Genomic DNA, 19,471 nt, shown 5'->3' on the forward strand with positions numbered 1-19,471 from the left:
GATAAGTCCAGTTCTGAACAGGAGGCCAACAGGAAAATCCTGTTGTTAATATGCCACAAAACCAATGACACCCCCTAGGTTACACCATATCATCGGACTTGTTCACACCAAAGAAACTGCTCCAGCATTACATGTAATGGAGATAAAATGTATTTTATATTAGCTCTATCAAGATTTAGGTCTCAGATTTAACATATTTTTTAAATGTTTATTTTGAGAGACAGCACAAGCAGGGCAGGGGCAGAAAGAGGGAGAGCATCACAAGCAGGCTCTGCATTGTCAGCACAGAGCCCGACGTGTGGCTCAATCCCAGGAACTGGGAGATCATGACCTGAACTCAAACCAAGAGTCAGACGCTCAACTGGCTCGACAGAGCCACCCAGGTGCCCTTCGGATTTAATATTCTTAAAGTGTTTATAAAAATTCTTCCTGATTACTGGCTAAAGCTCATTTAAGGGGCTATTTACTTTTGTAATTTTCTTCTATGCTGGTTGATTTGCAGATTTTTCTCCCAGTCATTCAGACCGTTTAACATGCCCAGGGACTATCTTAAGATCTTCCATTTCCCTCTACATTCATTAATAAAACTGATAAAAGCAGTGGTTTAAAGGTAATCTACCCTTTAAAGAAAGCTGGGTGGACTTTATAATCAATTCCAAAAACCCTCTTCATAAGATAGGCTGGCCATCACGCAATGATAAGCTGATCAAAACAGTCATCTTTTCCAGATTAATTTCTTGCTCATAAATATAAGGAAAAAGTGACATGACCTGTTTGGGCACCTGTCTGGCTCAGTCGGGGAAATGTACAACTCTTGATCTTGGGGTCGTGAGCTTAAGCCCCATGCTGGACATAGAGCTTACTTTAAAAACTTATTTTTTTTTAATCAAAAAAAAAATAATTAAAATACAAAAATAGCTCTGGAAGACAGAAAAATATGAGAATGAAGAAAAGGAAAGGAAAACGAAATTATACTTTCTGGATCTGTCCTGCTTAGAATAATTACTTCAGGTTTTATTTAATACATCAGTCCAATAGTTCCAAGATACAAAATTAACCAGTTGTGAAGTGATTAATGATAACAACACACAAATCAATCCTTCCTCAGGGGAACGGTCTCCTCCCTGATGCCCTCCTTGGTCACGATGCAGATTTTGAGTGCATCCCCAGTGTACACGTCCCTCTCTGCCGCTGAAATGAAGACATCTTTCACAAGCCGCATGGCTCTGTCCAAGGACAGTGGGACATGCTCCACATTCTGCATGTTCTTAAAACCAACCTGGTGGGACAGGAAACTTGAATGAGGCATCACGTGACAGTACAAAGGTGGTTCAAGCCTCCCCAGTGCCTTCACGTATCTAAGGATTCATCATGAATACATCACATACATTTAAAATATCTCTCAACTGAAATGCTTCCAGACCTGGCTAAATTATACATTCCTAAAACCTGACAAATGTTCACTGAGACAAAGCTGCTGCTCCTGAGAAGCACACATCACCTAGAGAGGTGGACATATGAAAGCAGAGTACCATTATACAATGTGCTACCACTAAGAAAAACAAAAAAGAGCCACGAGAATCCCTAGCAGCCATAACTAAGTCTCCCTGAAGAGAGAGGCTTCGTCAGAAGACACACTTGGGTACAGAGTGTGAAGGATAAACCAGAGTCAGAGAGGAGTAACACTCCAGATCCAGGGTGTGCTATGCCCAAAGGCCTGGTGACAGGACAGACACACCACACCAAAGGTCTAGGTGGAAGTGGAGTGACGGGTGATGAGGAAGATAAGTAATATGCACGAGTAACTGTACACACATATTTCAGAAACACAAAGAAGTAAGCTTGGCGGCAGAAAGGATGATGGGAAATACAGGCCTGATTTCAGGCAACGATAAGAGGAAAGGGGGCAAATTAAAAATGTACTTGGGAGTTAGAATATAAAATTAGGTGACAAACAAATGGTGAATATGGGGAAAAAGATATTTGCAAGGCTTCAGGTAAGGTGGCAAGAGGAGAACTGAAAACATGGTCGACCATTGTAGACACAGGAGACCTGGAAGTCACGATATCAGGGGAAGACACTACAGAGTAGGTGAGAGGCCACAAGAGAGCCAGCAGAACACAGAGACACAAGAAGGTCTGGGTAGGGCAAATCAGCCCACCAAAAACAACAGCGATGCACAAGAAACCCTTGATTTCTCCACTCTCCTGAGCCGGTGAACAGGAGAACTCAGAGGAAGGCACTTTGTGTTAATGTCACAGCAACACGGATGCAGTCTCCTTACCTGGTTGTCAAGCAGGGGCTGTAGCATGGCACTTGCTGAGCCTCCGGCCTTGAAGGAGTCTCTCTGGTAGGACCCTACTGGGTCAAAGCTGTACACAGCTCCCTTCCCTGAAAGAATAAAACAGTTTCCATAAGGATGCATCCTGACTACCATTCCAAATCACGGTAAAAATAGATCCAGTGTGACACAAAGTGTGACACAAAACGGACTATGAACTTAGCTAAAATTTCAGCCACATTCACTGTTAACCCAGCAGTCTGCTCGCCTCCACTCACAAGGGAGTCAGAGGTACACCTGCCCACTCTGGTCTCCTTATGGCGTGTTGGCCACCTGGAGCTTCAGACTCTGGTCAAGCTGACATCGCCAATTACCACCCAGTGGATCCCAATATGTACGTGGTCTCACAGGCACACTGGTTAGCAGTCATAGGTCCTGCTCTGAGTTCTGCACCAAGCTCCTCACCACATTCCTAAAAAATGCTATTGTTGTTCTAGCATAGACCTGAGTTTAAAATTCTACTACTGTTAAATGTGAACAGTCACAAGGAAAACTTACTGTGTGTTTTTAAACAGTAAGCACCTTTAGCATCAACACCATAAAAAAACTGATTTAATACAGGAAAATTTTCAGAAAAACACAAATGCCACATGCAAAAAGTTAGTTCTGCCTAAAACATAAACATTGCTTTGTACTACCAGAGTTAAGAAACACTTTTGCAAACAAAACACAACACCAGAGTTTGAATGTACCTATTCTTTTATTTATATATATATATATATATATATATATATATATATATATATATATATTTTTTTTTTTTTTTTTTTTTTTTTTTTGAGAGACAGACACAGAGTGCAAGAGGGGGAGGGGCAGACAGAGAGGGAGACATGGAATCCGAAGCAGGTTCCAGGCTCTGAGCCCAATGTGGGGCTCGAACTCACAAACCACAAGATCATGACTTGAGCTGAAGTAGGATGCTTAATCGACTGAGGGACCCAGGCGCCCCTGAATGTACCCATTCTTAACAACAGTTGCAGAGTACTATCAGTGTAAGGATAAATGGGCCTCTCAGGCTCTCCTGAAGCGTGCATAAATTGCTATGCCTTTTTAAAGAGCAATCCGGCAAGAGAATCTATCAAAATATAAAGCATGCACCCAATGACCCAGTAACAATCTAACTTGTAGAACAGGATATACCCCTAAGAAGGCTTATTCTGTCTCTCTTAAAAGAGCAAAAATTTCTAAGCAACCTAAAATCCATTAGCAAAAACCGGTATGGAAGAGGAAGATGGGACTGGGGACATAACCGCAAGACAATGTAAAATGAATAACTCTATAATGTGTATAACAGAATCCTATTTCCTATTATAGGCATAAAAAAAAGCAATAAAAAAAAGCATATAACATATTTATATAAGCACACAAACAAGTACGGCAAGATAAACTGAAAACTGTAGTTATCTTCGTGCGACTGAAGGCAAGAAAAGAAGGGAATCACTTATATGCTTAGGTACTGAATCTGTTACAAAGCACACATGTCACTGTAATTTTTTTTAAGGCCTTTTAAAAACAGCTATGTTTTGGGGGTGCCTGGGTGGCTCAGTTAGCTGAGTGTCTGACTCTTGGTTTCAGCTCTCAGGTCATGATCCCAGGCTCATGGGATCAAGCCCTGCATCGGGCTCCATGATGATCGTGCGGCCTGCTTGAGATTCTCCCTCCCTCCCTCCCTCCGTCTCTCACTGCCTCTCCTCTCCCCTGCTCGCCAGTGCACACACTCTGTCAAATAAAAAAAACAAAAAATTCCCTGTGTTTTGGGTGTGAAAAATCATGGATCATTTGACGAGGTATGACTTTAAAGTGATATAACTGATCTCTAAAACACATTACGCCAGAAATGAAGCACCTCAGTAGCTCACCTGGGAGATGTGGGATAAGGACAGTCTTCTTCCTACCCATGGACATCTGCCACCCGTAGCTCTGTGTAGTTTTTCTGTTGCACAATTACTTACAATTCTCTGCTGAGAAGGCAGTATGTAAGGTGCTGAAGTCACTCAGGAGACCCCCAGGTTAAGTGTTTTTGTTGGAAGCAAGCTTGGGACAAGATTGAGATCACAGTGGGCAGTTCACTAACTTCAACACACACACAAAGAAAGGGACAGGAAGTACAAAGCCAAAAAAGAACAACAATCTCTCTCAGAAGGCCAACAGGCCACAAGTAAAACGAGGCCCAAAAATTTCAACTAAAGGCAGAACCAATTTCAGAAAAACCATACGCCACGGAGTTGAGAAAAACAAGAGCAGAATAAGTCGAAGACCAGAGTTTCGAAGACCTTCCCACTTAGCAGAGGCAAAAGAGACTTTTGTAACACGAGAGCAGAATGGCATGAATCTTATCTGTAGAGTGCTTTTCCTCACCAAAATAATTCTTTAAAAAAGCACCATGGCTTCAATGTAAAAAAATAAAGTCAAAACAAGTGCTAGAAAGAAAACCTTGGATGGGGGAGTCTAACAAAGTAGGACACTCAATGCCACAAAGAAAAGACCAACAGATTGGACCATACGAACTTCAGAAAATGCTGTACAGGTAGACAACCCCCAAAATGTAAGAGACAAAGAACATTCTTGGGAGGCAAGAATGGTGAGAGATACACCACCACCACGGATATTACAGAGCTGACACAGTTAGATGGCATGCTTATAAATAATTTTTTAAAAAGACTAACCTGCAAATAAGGAAATAAGCAAAGGTTAACACACAGGTCAGTCTCCAAAGAAGAAAAGCAAAGATCAAAAAACACAAATAAATGCCCAACTTCAGCACACAAAAATTACATATAAATTAAAATAATAAAATATTTATTGGGTAAAGATCTTTAAGAGTAGTAAGGATGCCCAAAGAACCCCAGGTACTCATGCCCCCGCTGCCAGGAGGGTCCACTGGTGGTCTTTTCCGAAGGGCAAACTAGTGATGGCATCAAAATGCCAAAAACATATATCCTCTGACCCAGACACACAACTTCTGAGAATTTTTTCCAGGGAAGTACGCACGGTTGAAAAAGTATACAAATATATGCTAATTTGGATGTAAGTTTAAAAAAATAAAATTTAAAAAAAAGAAAAGAAAAAGTATACAAAACTGTATGTACAAAGACATTCATCACATTGCTTAGATGAAGGAAACTGGAAACCACCTAAATGACCTGCAGAGGACTGGGAGGCAAACTGCAGTGTAGCTGTACCCTATGTAAGTCACTGAGTCATTACGCATCTTTATTCACTAGCATAAAACGATCTCCATGACAATACATCCGACATAAAGATGCATACGCCATATTCTACTTGTAAAGTGCACAAACATGTATGACTACCAAGATACCTGTAAGCAGGTTTACTGGAAGTTTAATTGTAATTAACTCTAAATATAGGCTTTGAGGGGATAACTACTTTCATTTTTGTCTCTTCCAGTACTATTTGAAACTTCTGCAACTACTATTGTTTTTGTTACAGAAAAACTAAAGCCATTATTACTTTTGGGTGGAAAAATTTTTAAAGTATGACTGCAACTAGAGAGTTAAAGGCACAGAGGTCCAAGAAGACAGCTACTCGCCTGGCTATCCTGAAGGGCAGCTGTTCGATCCAGTGTCCTGAAGGGTAACTATTGATCCCACTGTCCTAATTTAGCCATTGACCCCAGTGTCCTGAAGGACAGCCAATGACCCAACTACCCTAAAGGTCTCACTAAAGAATACTGCTCTCCAAGTCTCCACCTCCACAAAAAAGAAAAACTGAAAACAAGGTCCCAGGTACCCTGGACTTGGGGACACCTGGCATATGTGCAGTCTGGGTACAGGGCAGTAAATGGAAAACTGACAGGCCAATACCACCCTTTACGCAGATTTTGGCCTACCATTCTTCAATAAGAATGAATGGCCAAAAATCAACGGAAATTTGAAGGAAGCCTCCAACATAGAAAACAGAAGTCAAAAATAAAATGAAAAAAATTAATCCAATAAAATGGGGAGATCACAAGAAAATATCAAGGGGAGTACATCTAATGAGAACATACTTAGAGAAAAAAAATAAGGAAGCCAGAGAATTGGAAAAGTTCTTGGAAATTAATGACAGCAGAAGTAAGAATGTAGTACAGGATAAAATCTAAACCTGAGGAAATCTTCAGAGAAGAAAAAGACAAAGAGATGGACAATATGCCAGGGAAGAATTATAATAAAATAGAAGATCACAATCCAGGTGATTGTCGAGACAGTGGGGAAGTGAACAGGAGAAGACACAAATAGGGAAAAGATCTTGTACAAAGGGTATCACTATAAAATTGCAGAACACCAGAATAAAAGCAAAGTCTCAAAACAAGTTCTCCGGATTTCTTTTTCCAGAAATCTCTTGAGATACACACCACCAAAGCAAGGAAATAAACCAAGAAAACAGGAAAGCATGGTAAAAGCTAAAGTGTCTTGGGGGAACAGACAAAAAAGACTGCTTTACTACACAAATTCCTCTAAGAAGTGAAAATAAATTAAAGGACAATCAAAGCAGACAAGATTATAAAAGACAGAAATGCCTGACAATACCACCAAAACATCAGAGAACAGGGCTTTGAACTCGAGAAACAGATCCAACCCAAACCTTAGCTTTGCCCTTCAGTAGATGTGAGCGTTCCCAAATTAGCCTCTGACTCTCAGTAAAACTCAAAGGACATTGTCTGGCATGCTAAAATTCAATGATAGCTATGACTAATGTTGCTAAAACCTGAATTTATTGATCTGACATTCAAGTCAGACATAATTTAGGTGAAAAAAAAGTGTCCAGCAGGCTGGGCTAGGCAAGCTAATCTGTGGCTAGAATTTAATTAACTTGTTAAGGGGAATGAATTTTTATTGGCTGTTTCTATGCTTTATATTCTGTCTTACTTTCAAGGAAGGCTGAAAGACTCGAAATAAATTGTCACCCTAATTTGTCTACATCTAAACCATGGTGGGTAAAATGACCAGAGTGCTCTCAGGGGCCATTTATGTGGGCAGCTGTTAAGACAGAGGGAAAACAAAGGAAGAGCCCATGGAACAGAAGGGACAGGAGTAAAAAGTGGGGAGAGTAGGAGAGGAGCCCAACTCCCTACTATCCAGAAAGTTTTCCTCTCTGTAGAGATATCTCAATACGTTGTTCTCAGCCAAACATCTCTAGAACTTCTTTCTTCAATGGACTACTGTAAATGGTGGCACAGATCTGTCCTGAGAGCTAGTATAGCATCTGGTTGTTGGAAGCAACCGAAAGTCAATCCAAATGAAACCTGGTGAAAACCATCCGTGTCCCTGCTGCGTAATACAGCTTTAGATCAAAAACAGGATGGACATGTCAAGTAACGAGACTGATTTTCTTAGGCCCTCCTGGTCTGACTGACAGAAAATCAAAGAGGTGTTTCAGATTGTTCTGAAAACACTGTTGGAAATGCATACATTTCTTTTAAGGCATCAGTTTTAACAACTTAAGTCAAATACATTTGTTATGTAGAATCATAAGGTCAAGCTCCTCCAAGTCAGATATTTTCCACAGGATTAAAATGCTAATTATCTACTACTGAACTCCTGCAAGATATTCAGTAAACAGTAAAGGAACAGCATGCCTAACAGTCATTACTAGAGTTTTAGTACACAACCTGTGGTGTGTCTTTGGATCATCTCTTTATTCCCCTTTAAGCTTCAGTTCCTTACTGCTTTAATTAACAGAAAATAAAAGTGTTGGGCAAGATGCTATTTATTATTCTTTTCAACTCTAGAGGGAAACATACATATCTAAAAAATGCCACCCCCCTTCATTTTCCAGAACGAGAATTCTACCTTCTTCATCCAGTCCCCCGATGATGTTGTAAACATAGTATGGAAAGAAGCGCCTTGAATAGAGGATTGTAGACAACATTGCAGCAATCGCCCCTGTAGTCATGGTCTTGTTATTGGAATGTTTATACATCTGCAATTATTAATGAAAGTAACAGGCACGGAGAGGCAGAATATATTACAGACATGAACAAGGAATTGTAAATTAAAGGATGAATGCAAATCTTGGTGAAACGATGTCTATTTCTTTCAAGATCACACAAACATACTAAGACAAAATAATAATTTATTGTATCATGCCATTTTGGGGGCTATAAAAATTAAGGGAAAGAATGCTAAATTTTCCTCAGTTGTCTGATTTAAAGACTCTATTCTCCACGCCATCCATATCTCAGGAAATGCTAATTCAAGAGCAAATGCACACATAATATGTTTATACAGTGACCTGGGAGGGTGTTTTAAATCCGGCTCTCCTTTACTCTGCCTCTAGACCAGGGTCAGCAAACTGTACAGTCCATGGACAAAATCCAGCCCAACAACTGTTTCTGTAAATAAAGCTCTATTAAAACATATTTTTTCATTACATATTATCTATACATCCTCGTGCATTACAACAGCAGAGCTGATAGTTACCACAGATATCAAATGGCCCATAAAGCTGAAAATAATTACTATCTGGCCCTTTATAGGTAAAATTTGCTGACCTTTGATCAGACCCAGATAGAAGTCCTTCTGTTTGCAAAGGAGGTATCTATGAGAACAGAAGACATGAGGGCAGGACCCTTACTCTGCATGATTCTAGTACAGGGAAGTGGTCCTGCTCCTTAAAGCATCTATAGTGGAGACCAGAAGTATCCAAAACAAACCTTTTAGTGATTTTGAATCCTAGCTTTATTCACTCTTAGGGAATCCTAAATTATCCAATAGAGAAATTCTACAAAAATTTCAAACATAAAATGAGTTCACCAATTTATCAGCCACATAGCAAACATCTCCAAAGATTTACCTAAGAACACAGACCAAAATAACAATAGCTAAATACGGAAGATTAGAAAAAAATCTTCATTTCATTTCAAAATCAAGCATCAACAGTATAATCACTGCATCATTTATGTAATAACACATGAAAGAGAAATTTCAAGGATTGTGTAATTAAGGTGAATTCCCTGCTCCTTGTTATACTTTGTTAACACAACACTATTCTGCTGGTCTGTGTACTTTTGTACTGTAAGTTCCATCTGCAAAATATGCACCAGAAATCGAATAAATATGTCAATAAATGTAAGTCAATAAAACTTTCAATGTAGAGAATTTAAATAAGTATTAACAATTGATCAATACCAAATGAAATCATTTCTGTATTTTACTGAACAATTTTGAAATTATTCCAAAACAGGTATCTGTTAAATTTATTACATACTCCAATACCTAGGACATCATTCATAAGTGTATACAATTTCAAGTGTTATTCACTAATAGGCAAACATAGAACGTGACCACCTCTGGTAACTTCTTCATGTACCAGGTTGGCCTTACCAACTACATAAAATTATGACACATAACCTACAAAATTAAATCCTACACCAGCCCTGCATTTTTGCCAGCTAAGAAGAGTTTGTATTTACTGGTTATTATTACAGATAAAATCCATTTTAATATGGTTTAAATTACTCCTATCCTACTCTCCTTGAAATTATTTGTTACATGCTGTTTAATATACACGGGCCATAATAAAAATCAAGACGTGCCTTTACTTTTATTAAGAGTCAGTACTCCTCTGTTCCTCACACCTCCCCATCTCGCACAGGAGACATGGAGGCAGTGACAGTGTCAGCCCCTTTACGAACTGCAGAACAGGCTGGTTTGCCTCATTCCTCACTTCCTCCTCATACCACCCTTTTCAGCTCTTCCGCCCCCATCTATTCTATGCCCAAACTTCCTCAGCTGGCTGTCAACTAAAGCCTACTAAGGTGTTAGGTGGCGATAGCTTAGGTTGTGCCTCTCATCCAAACTCCTGACTTATCTATTTCTATTCTTGCCCGCGCATCCTGTCAACTAAGAGTCCAATGCGTGAACGAGGGAGAGCACGTCAGTTGATGGTGCTCCAAACCAAGCACCTGTCTAAAAGCTTGCCTCCTCCACAGAATTTTTGTTTTTGAAGGAAGATTATCTTCAGAAGAAACCCTGACCAGGCTATCTCCATAAGCCTTTATATCTCCTTTATACTGTACAGAGATTTTAAATACCCTGCAGTTTCACATTACGCTACTTTAATGTGGCTATCATTTCATTAACAGTATCATTTCACTTCTAGAACAGGTTATGGTTTCACCTGCTAACTTAGAGCTTCTCCAGCTATTCTGAGTGACAATCTAATAAATCATTACTAACTTTCTAAAGTGCAGACATGTAACAAAAGTATCTACCTTTAGTCTTGCTTCAATAATCTTTGTCAGGGTAAGACAGTCTCCATGAAACCCGCTGCATCCAATGACTGTTTTGTCTGTTCTGTAAAGAGCACATTTCAGGAAACTGGGCTGGTTAGATAGTAAAGTAAAACATGTCTTCAGCAATTTTAAATATAAAACCCCTATTCCCGTTATTCACCAAATGGTAACAGGACTAGTTAGCCCTCTGTTGCGCCGGGAGGGCAGTGTCATCATTTCATACCTAAATAAATTATAGGTGAATCAAAGACTTCCAGAAAAATTAAAGTATGAATTGCCTAAAGAAGACATAGGTGATACTATCTTGGGTTGACAGCCACCTATTTAAATATGATACAACCCAATGCTTTCACAGAAAAATTTCATAAATTTCGTCAAATTAAAACTTTTATAGAGAAAAATGATAAAGTAAAAAAAAAAAAAAAAAATTGTAGTAGATATGACCAAAGTCTTATATTAACTTCCTTTATCTAAAAGGGTTCCTACAGGGGCACCTAGGTGGCTCAGTCGGTTAGCATTCAACTCTTGATTTCAGCTCAGGTCATGATTTCACGGTTGTTAGGATGAAACCCCACATGGGGCTCTGCACTGCCGGTGTGGAGTGTGTCTGGGATTCTCTCTCCCTCCCTCTGCCCCTTCCCTGCTCGCGTGCACTTGCTCTCTCGCTCTCTCAAAATAAATAAACACTTAAAAAATGAAATAAAATGGCTCCTACAAACATCAAAAGCATTAACACAGTGCATCATGGGATATAATGTACAGCATGGTGACTATAGTTAATAACATTGCATTGAATTTTTTTAACTTTTTTAAAAGTTTATTTTGAGAGAGAGAGAGATCAGGAGAAGAGCAGAGAGAGGAGGAGAAAGAGAATCCCAAGCAGGCTTCACACGGTCAGTGCTCAAACTGACAAATCGTGAGATCATGACCAGAGCAGAAATCAAGGGTCAGATGCTTAACTGACTGAGCCACCCAGGCGCCCAACATTGTACTGAATATTTTAAAGTTGCTGAGAATAGATCTTAAAAGTTCTCAAGACAAGAAAAGATTCTGTAATAAATATGGGGACAGATGTTAACTGGACTTATGGTGGTGCAACATACACAAATATGTAATCATGTTGTACACCTGAAACCACTGTTACATGTCAATTATATCTCAAAAAAAACCTCGCAATGGAAAGATTGGTAAAGTTACAGGAGTCATATAAAGAAAGACGCAAGTCACCATAAATGTATGAAAAGAGCCTTCATGTCATTCACAAATCCAAATCTACACAGGTGATGATTTCAACCTGTTAATAAGGCCTAGGAAAATGGGTACTCCCCTGTTTTTAATGTTTATTTTTGAGAGAGAGACAATGCAGGCAAGGGGCAGAGAAAGAGAGAGACAGAGGATCTGAAGCAGTCTCTGTGCCGACAGCAGACAGCTGGATGTGGAGCTTGAACCCACAAACCGTGAGATTATGACCTGAGCCAAAGTCGCATGCCCAACCAACTGAGCCACCCAGGCACTGAAAATGGGTACTCTTAATAACTGGGCAAAAATATACATCAATTTAACTTTTTAGAAGGGCCATTTGGCAGTATCCAGTAAAAATTTAGGTGAATGTCACTTTTATGCAATAATTCCATTGCTATAAATTCATCCCATCAATCTACTCACATAAGTTTGCAAAGATATACTATAGGCTTACTTGTGAAGTATACATAATATACTACAGGCTTTCTTGTGTAGTTACATATTATGTTAATGGCTCTCCAAAACAAAACAAACAAAAAACAATTTAATGCCCACCACTGGGGAAGTGATTCAATTTTGGTATATCCATACAAATTCAACCAGGTTTCAAAAATTCCTAAATCTTAATATCAATCTATAAGGAAACCTACACCAGTCTCATCAAGAAACATAGGAGAAATCACATGATAAACTCTTCCTTTCAGATATTTATGAGGGATTCATACAAACCATATCTGTCCAACTAGAGGGACCAATGACACCTCTGGGGGCATCAACATTTCCTGATCTATCCCTACAATCAACCTCACTGCACTCAGTTAAAGAGCTCCAAGCTCCCATAAAGCTATACTGCCTTTACTAACAAGATGGGTTAATAATACCAATAGGGTAGAACAAAATCTTAGAGCTTCAAGATGCTTTTCCCAAATCTTCACATACATCAAAGGAAGGGGTGTTTGCATGCAAAGAATAAAGTTAAATGTAGAGTCTCAAACAGGTGGGAAAGAGGCAAGTTTGGCTCTAAGTCAGCCCACAGGGTATGGGATTAAGTGCAGACAGGCAGTTTTAGCTCTATGTATGATTTAAGGCTAAAGACGGATGACAGGGAGACATATGAAATCACTAATGTTGTATCTATCTATACACCTAAAGTACTGCATAAAAAGGAAAAAAAAAACAAAAAACAGGTATTCCCTTCAGTAGCACACACACTAAAACAGAACATTACAAAGATGAACAGAACCTTGCAAGAGAATGGTATTTGTAAAGTTACGTTCTTAAATTTTATCTGTGACATTTACTACTTTCAAATTATAAAACATCTTAGAAGAAAAATGATAGCATGGATGCACTATGAATTAAATATCAAAAGATGGAAGAAGAATACAGGAAGAGAACTGGGAAGATGAAAACCGGTATTGATTGTTCTTTAGGTAGGGTGTGCGCTAGCCCTGGACCCAGGAAAGAAGCCAGAGTCCTCTTTACCTACTTCTTATAGCACAAGGCCCTGTCCAAGGTACCCAAATCCCATCAATCCATTCCTGTTACAATTCAGGCTTAAGAGGCTCTTGTGGCCTAATTTAGGAATTAACCACCAACTGTAACAGTTCCCAAAAATGTCAAATACAAACTATTGGTCATCAGTGCATATGACTTCACTTTTATGTTTTAGAAAAAAAATACCTGGTCCTTAAGACAGTGGCTCACAGATATAACTGCTTAGGATATAGCTAAATTAAACATTTCAGGTTAAAAAAAAAAAGTGGGAGATTTAAAAAACATGTAATGGATTAACAGAAAAATACAAAGCTAGGTGATAAAATATTTACAATATTATAAATATTTTATAGATATTTTATAAATAAATAAAGCATTATAGTAAAATGCTAATAATAAAAGCGATGTGGGGGCACCCGGGTGGCTTAGTCGGTTAAGTGTCCAACGTCGGTTCAGGCCATAATCTCGCAATCTGTGAGTTTGAGCCTCACGTCCGGCTCTGTGCTGACAGCTCATAGCCTGGAGCCTGCCTCGGTTTCTGTGTCTCCCTCTCTCTTTCTGCCCCTCCCTGCTCATACTGTCTCTCTCCCAATAGTAAACAAACATTAAAAATTTTTTTAAAAACACTGCATATCATATTAGGGAATACTAATTTAGAAAACTGTTTTCTAACAAAAATGCAAACTAAGCTCCAAACACGCAATCTAAAAACTCATGAAACAAACTGTTTAGAAGTGGAATCTCTTACAGCAATAAATCATCACAAGGTGCCAGGAAGTATGTCCTTAGAAATATTTACTTACAGTCTGTAACACTTGGGGCTGTCCCTGGTGTGAATTGAATATCCTTCACTCAATCGAGTGTCAGAAGCCACAATTGAAAAATCTTCTCCAGCGATTGCCAACACAGTCCTGGGGGGGGGGGGGGGGAACACAAAAATTAGTGAATACTTGCGGATGGTAACACTACCTCTCTAGAGGAGAGCTCTTCATAGCACATATTGGACAAAACCCACTAGATTTGAGCAAGAGCAGGACTCAGAAGAAAGTTGAAAGATCAGTGGGAAAGGATCCCTGGCTGTAAGTCGTCTAGGAAAAAAAATGTAAGTACTCCCTAAAAAACAACACGAGCCTAAGTCAAAGCGTAGGTCACTTCGCAGAAGGTAACGGAAAAACCACTGAATTATCATAACATCATCAAAAAATTAAATACCCACTTGTGCAAGGTACTGATATCACAAAACAGGGCCATGAGGATCAGGTGTAGACAGTGGTGCCACACCAAAAGCTCTCTGAGCTCAAAGGGCTTGATGCTTTTCATTTTTTATCCAAGTCCTTATTTAGTATCTACCACTCAGTGGACACCCAAATATCTGTTGGAAATGAATGAACAAAGAACAAACTTTCTCTTTTGTGGCTGTATGATTTATGATTCAGTTTACTGAAGAGGCTAGAGCATGAACTCCCAAAGCAGTCTGTCCAGTTCTAATTCTGGATCTCTCACTTATTAGATACAAGACTGCGGGTAAGCTGTTCAACTTCCCAAAGCATCAATGTCCTCATATAGATCAGAGATCGTAACAGTAACTACCTTACTAGGATTCTGCAAGAATTAAGTTAATAATTACAAAGCCCTTTTACTAGTACCTGAAACATAACTGGTCCTCTAGTGTTAGCTATGATCGCTATGGCATAGATATATGAGGCAGTAGATTGTGACCACTGAGAACCTGGGCTCTGGAGTTACTGGAGACCTGTCCTTGCCACTTCCTAGCTCTGTGACCTCAGACAAATTACCCAAGTTCGAGTTGTTGGCAGTAACAGTTCCTGTGTTACAGGATGACTGAGTCAAATGACACAGATCACATAAAGCACCTAGCACAGTACCTCACAGAACATAAGCACTGAGAAAATGTTATCCATTCTTTTTACTGAGGTGGGATCTGCACTGAAGTTCTGAAGTACAAAAGGATGGCATTTCAGGTAACGTGGACAATGAATAAAGGGAAACAGGTAATAATACAAATAAACATTCAAACAACTTACTAAGGTGTTCCGTGTGAACTAGTGGAGGAACATAAGGCTCATGTGAGGGACATGGGTCTGACTTTCGAAAATCCCAAATGCCAAACTAAAGATTTTGGAATGAGAACAGTTACATTTGCAAAGTGGAGTGAAGTTTTAAGAAGCCACTGTGACAGGGGCGCCTTGGTGGCTTAGCTGGTTAAGCGTGCGACTTCAGCTCAGGTCATGATCTCTCAATCAGTGGGTTCAAGCCCCACATGAGGCTCTGTGCTGAGAGCTGAGAGCCTGGAGCCTGCTTCAGATTCTGTGTCTCCCTCTCTCTCTGACCCTCCCCTGCTCACACTCTCTCAAAAATAAGTAAAACATTAAAAAAATTTTTAATAAAAAAAAGAAGCAACGGTGACAATAACATAGTCCGTGAAAAGGGATGAAAGCACTGCTCCAATAAGACTAATGCAATAGCAATAGAAGGGCGCCTGGTGGCTCAGTTGATTGAGTGTCAGACTTTTGATTTTGGCTCAGGTTCGTGCGGGTTCGTGAGTTTGGGCCCCGAGTCGGGCTCTGTGCTGACATCACGGAGCCTGCTGGCGATTCTCTGTCTGCCCCACACCCCCTCGTGCTCTCTCTCATGCAAGCTCTCTCGAAATAAAACAAACAAACAAAAAATATGGTGCTTGTTAAAAAAAAAAAAGACTAATGCAGTAAAAAGGCAGCAGTGGTACCGGAAGAAGTGGGGATACTGAGGAAACACACAAATTGTACATGGTTTTTCTAACTACCAATATGCGACAGAAGTGGGAAGAGCAATTGTGACATCCAAGATTTTAAACTTGGTGGAGCAGCACAATGGCATAATTATGAGCATAAAGAAGGAAAGGTAACTGAGAGGAATAATTAGCTAGCTTTTTGTTTTAGTATCTTGAGTTTTGGTAACAGGAAAAAATTCAGGTAGAAATGTTTCATTTAAGAAGCCAGAAAGGAGGAACTCATGAGAGGTAAAACTAGAGAAACAGATTTGGGAATTATCCTTCTGCAAATGAGATGTGAGTGCTAATAATGGGATTGAACTGCATTTAACGAGACAGTAGAAAAAGGACATGGAACTAAGCCTTGTTCTGCCAAAGCAAAGGCTGCCCATGAGCCAGCAGCAACAGGCGCTACAGAAAAAGAAGACTGAAGAAAGGTAACTTAATAATCACAAGGTCACAAGTTACTAATGTTTAAAGCAGTAATGGCTGAAATTGGATTACAAGGGGTTAAAGAGTAATGAGTACTCTACACACTGGAGAGTCATTCTTACAACTGCCTCACGATGTGCCTCCCATCCTGGGACGTAACTACTTCGTTATCACAGAAAGCGTTTAGAAGTGCAATGGTAAAAGCATACATAAAATCAGTGGCCAACGACGAGCTATGGATTCAAGTCCTGGCTCAACTGCACACCAGCTTTATGACCAGAGCAATGACAAGAGGCCTGGCTCATTTGTAAAAATGGAGCTAATACCACCTAACACTCCGTTATCCTGAGAATTAAAAAAGAGAACTGCCTGCAGTATACAAAATGCTTTTCTACGGATTCTCCCTCTAAACTATGACTAGCTAAGAAAGAGAATGAAATCTGGGCTCAAGAAGTCGAAACACCACACTGTTCAAACACCACACTGTCCTTCAGTGGCAGAAACGAGGCTAAAATTGGAGACTTCCACTCTCTTTCCAACATATTTCAAAAGTCTGCATTAAAGTTTCAAATCCATAAAGACATGATTAATTAATATGGTCCAAGAACCGTCTGTTTGTTCAAATCGGGTGTGTGTACAAAGTTTAGTTGGTAACCTACAACCACTGCTTCAATTTACACCCCTTCATTGTTAACAAGTCCTAAACGCAGGGTCCTTCCACATTGCTAGTAACACTTTCAGCGTACAATGAAGGAAAAGTACTAAAGATAAAGCTAATTTTAAAAACACAACTTGAAGGTAACATGCAAGAGTACACATATTAAAGGGTCCCTCTTCTGACTTTTCTTCCCCTGAACTTAAGCTTAAACTTAACTTAAAAAAATATTTTAAAACTGTAAAATATAATATTCATATAAGGGAGTGCATAAACACATGTGAAGATTCACAAATGGTTACACATCAATAAGCCTAGTGTTGCCGGGGCTGGAAACTCCATCCCATAGTCCAAACCGGTTCTTAACAAGCTCTCATCTACGAAACTAAGTCCAGTCAACCAACGCTGCCTTCCATTTAAAACAACAGAAAACGATTAAGCTGTTTGATTAGAACCATCAACTGCAGACACAATCGTGCATCCAACGACAGTGGCCAACCAATCCTAACTTTTTAACATCAGGCGCTAAACCTGTCGCCTCGCCTTTGACATGCGAAACCTATTTAGGCCTTAAGAGGTTAGGCCCATTTTTAAACCTCTTTCGTAGCAGAGCCCAGGTTTCAGTTTCTATCTTCTGTCTTACTGCAACAAAGAGCAGGCTATGCACAAGTGACCGGCCTGCAAGGTGAAGCACTTAAGGCCAAAGCTGCCCCTCCGCAACCCACGGAGAGGGAGGCCTGCGGTCGGCGGGGAACGCGGGCTCGGCCGCGACTCCCAAAGCTTCAGCAGGCACGAAAGCGGTGGGGATTGAAAGGTCGGCTCTCTGGTCTTTACCCTCCGTTGAAAGCGTAGGGCGAAAAGCGCATCTCCAAAGGGCCGGCGGCGCTGTGGGGCTCCACCGCCAGGTCTCTGCCGGGTCCCCAGCACCCCGCGGCCGTCGACAACATCGCGCTGCTCCGGCTGCTGCTGTCTCACGGCGAGATGGCGCCCAGCCGGACGTCCCGCCGCTTCCGGCTTCTCGCGGCGCCAGCTCTGGCCGCTCTATCTCGCGCCGCTCGTTGGTTGCTCCCGTCGGTAGCCGAGCGCCCCCTATCCCAAGGAGGCGGGACAGATTTTTTGTTGTTTTCCTTAGAAAGGTTTCTTTCCTAAGAAAACATTAGAATTCGCGCCTGATGGACAAACATTTTAAAGTCTTACCATACAAAAAAAGTTGGCAAAACTGTGGAGTAGCGGAAACTCGAATGCTGTATGGGAGTGTAAGTCGGTGCACCCGAAAAGGGAGTGGCATCGCTTGGCGGATTTGAAGATGCATACAGCTTATGACCCAGCAACTCCCGGCTGAGCTGTATATCGTCCTCGCCAGAAGACAAGTACAAAAATGTTCTTGTGGCATTCAGTGTTCTTCGTGGTTCCAAGTTGGAAATGAGCCAAATGTCCATAAACAGCAGAGTGCATAAACCAATTGAGGGTTATGTCACAACAAAACAAAGAAACAAACAAAAAACCAAAAAAACTAACCAATTTCAACGAGAGGAAAGATACAGCAACGTGGATGAGTCTTAGAAGGTTGAGCAAAAGAAAATATGTTACATAACTTATGAGTACACAGTGAGTAGGAAGAACCTGTTCGACTGGACTATGGGATGGAGTTCCCAGCCCCGGCAACACTAGGCTTATTGATGTGTAACCATTTGTGAATCTTCACATGTATTTATGCACTCCCTTATATGAATATTATATTTTACAGTTTTAAAATATTTTTTAAAAAAACAGGCAAACAAGCAATTGGTTCTTTTAGGATGGACCACCTGTTATATGCGTGCAGTTTGGGAACCACAGAAGATTTTTGAAAAGCACTTGCTTAATTAAAAATTTCCCCAAGTTTTATTGTAAACATAGTATAAAACAGGATTTTCTTTGATGGTTATGGACATAAAAGTATTATACTTATTTAGATTCTGTCCTGGATCCAAAAACTTATATGATACATTTCCCGTCCTCGTGGCAACGACAACCTTACTGATTATATAAAGTACAGCTGACCCTTGAACAACACAGGTTTGAACTGCATGGGTCCACTTATACTCAGATTGTTTTTGATACAGTTTAGTATCAAATGTATTTTCTCTTATTATTTTCTTAATAATAAGAGTAACATCTTATTACTCTCTTTTCTTTTATTTTCTCTTATTATTTTGTAAATGTATTTTCTCTTATTATTTTCTTAATAACATTTTCTTTTCTTAATTATAAGAAATACAACATATAATTATAAGAATACAACATATAATACATAT

At 39.9% G+C, this 19,471-nt stretch overlaps 1 protein-coding gene across 1 annotated transcript; it reads right to left on the bottom strand.

Moving 5' to 3' along the window:
* Positions 1-987: 987 nt before the first annotated feature.
* PSMB1 (proteasome 20S subunit beta 1) lies at positions 988-18,187 on the bottom strand. The gene is made up of 6 exons (XM_060617143.2): positions 18,009-18,187; positions 14,121-14,228; positions 10,558-10,639; positions 8,135-8,264; positions 2,286-2,392; positions 988-1,279 (listed from the first exon to the last, which is right to left on the bottom strand). Exons 1-6 carry the CDS (start codon positions 18,119-18,121, stop codon positions 1,094-1,096), a joined length of 726 nt encoding a protein of 241 aa, XP_060473126.1. The 5' UTR covers positions 18,122-18,187; the 3' UTR covers positions 988-1,093.
* Between the last annotated feature and the right edge of the window lie 1,284 nt (positions 18,188-19,471).

This window comes from Panthera onca, chromosome B2 (assembly GCF_046562875.1).
Source record: "Panthera onca isolate mPanOnc1 chromosome B2, mPanOnc1 haplotype 2, whole genome shotgun sequence".
In the NCBI taxonomy this organism is placed as follows: domain Eukaryota; kingdom Metazoa; phylum Chordata; class Mammalia; order Carnivora; family Felidae; genus Panthera; species Panthera onca.

What these genes read in the sequence shown, in the direction of transcription:
- PSMB1 (XM_060617143.2), bottom strand. Translation starts at nt 18,121, where the DNA reads ATGTTGTCGACGGCCGCGGGGTGCTGGGGACCCGGCAGAGACCTGGCG. An exon ending in CGGGGGACTGGATGAAGAAG is followed by an intron (nt 2,393 to 8,134) that starts GTAGAATTCTCG and finishes TTATTCTTTCAG; the next exon opens with GGAAGGGAGCTGTGTACAGC. An exon ending in AGCCCCTGCTTGACAACCAG is followed by an intron (nt 1,280 to 2,285) that starts GTAAGGAGACTG and finishes CTGTCCCACCAG; the next exon opens with GTTGGTTTTAAGAACATGCA.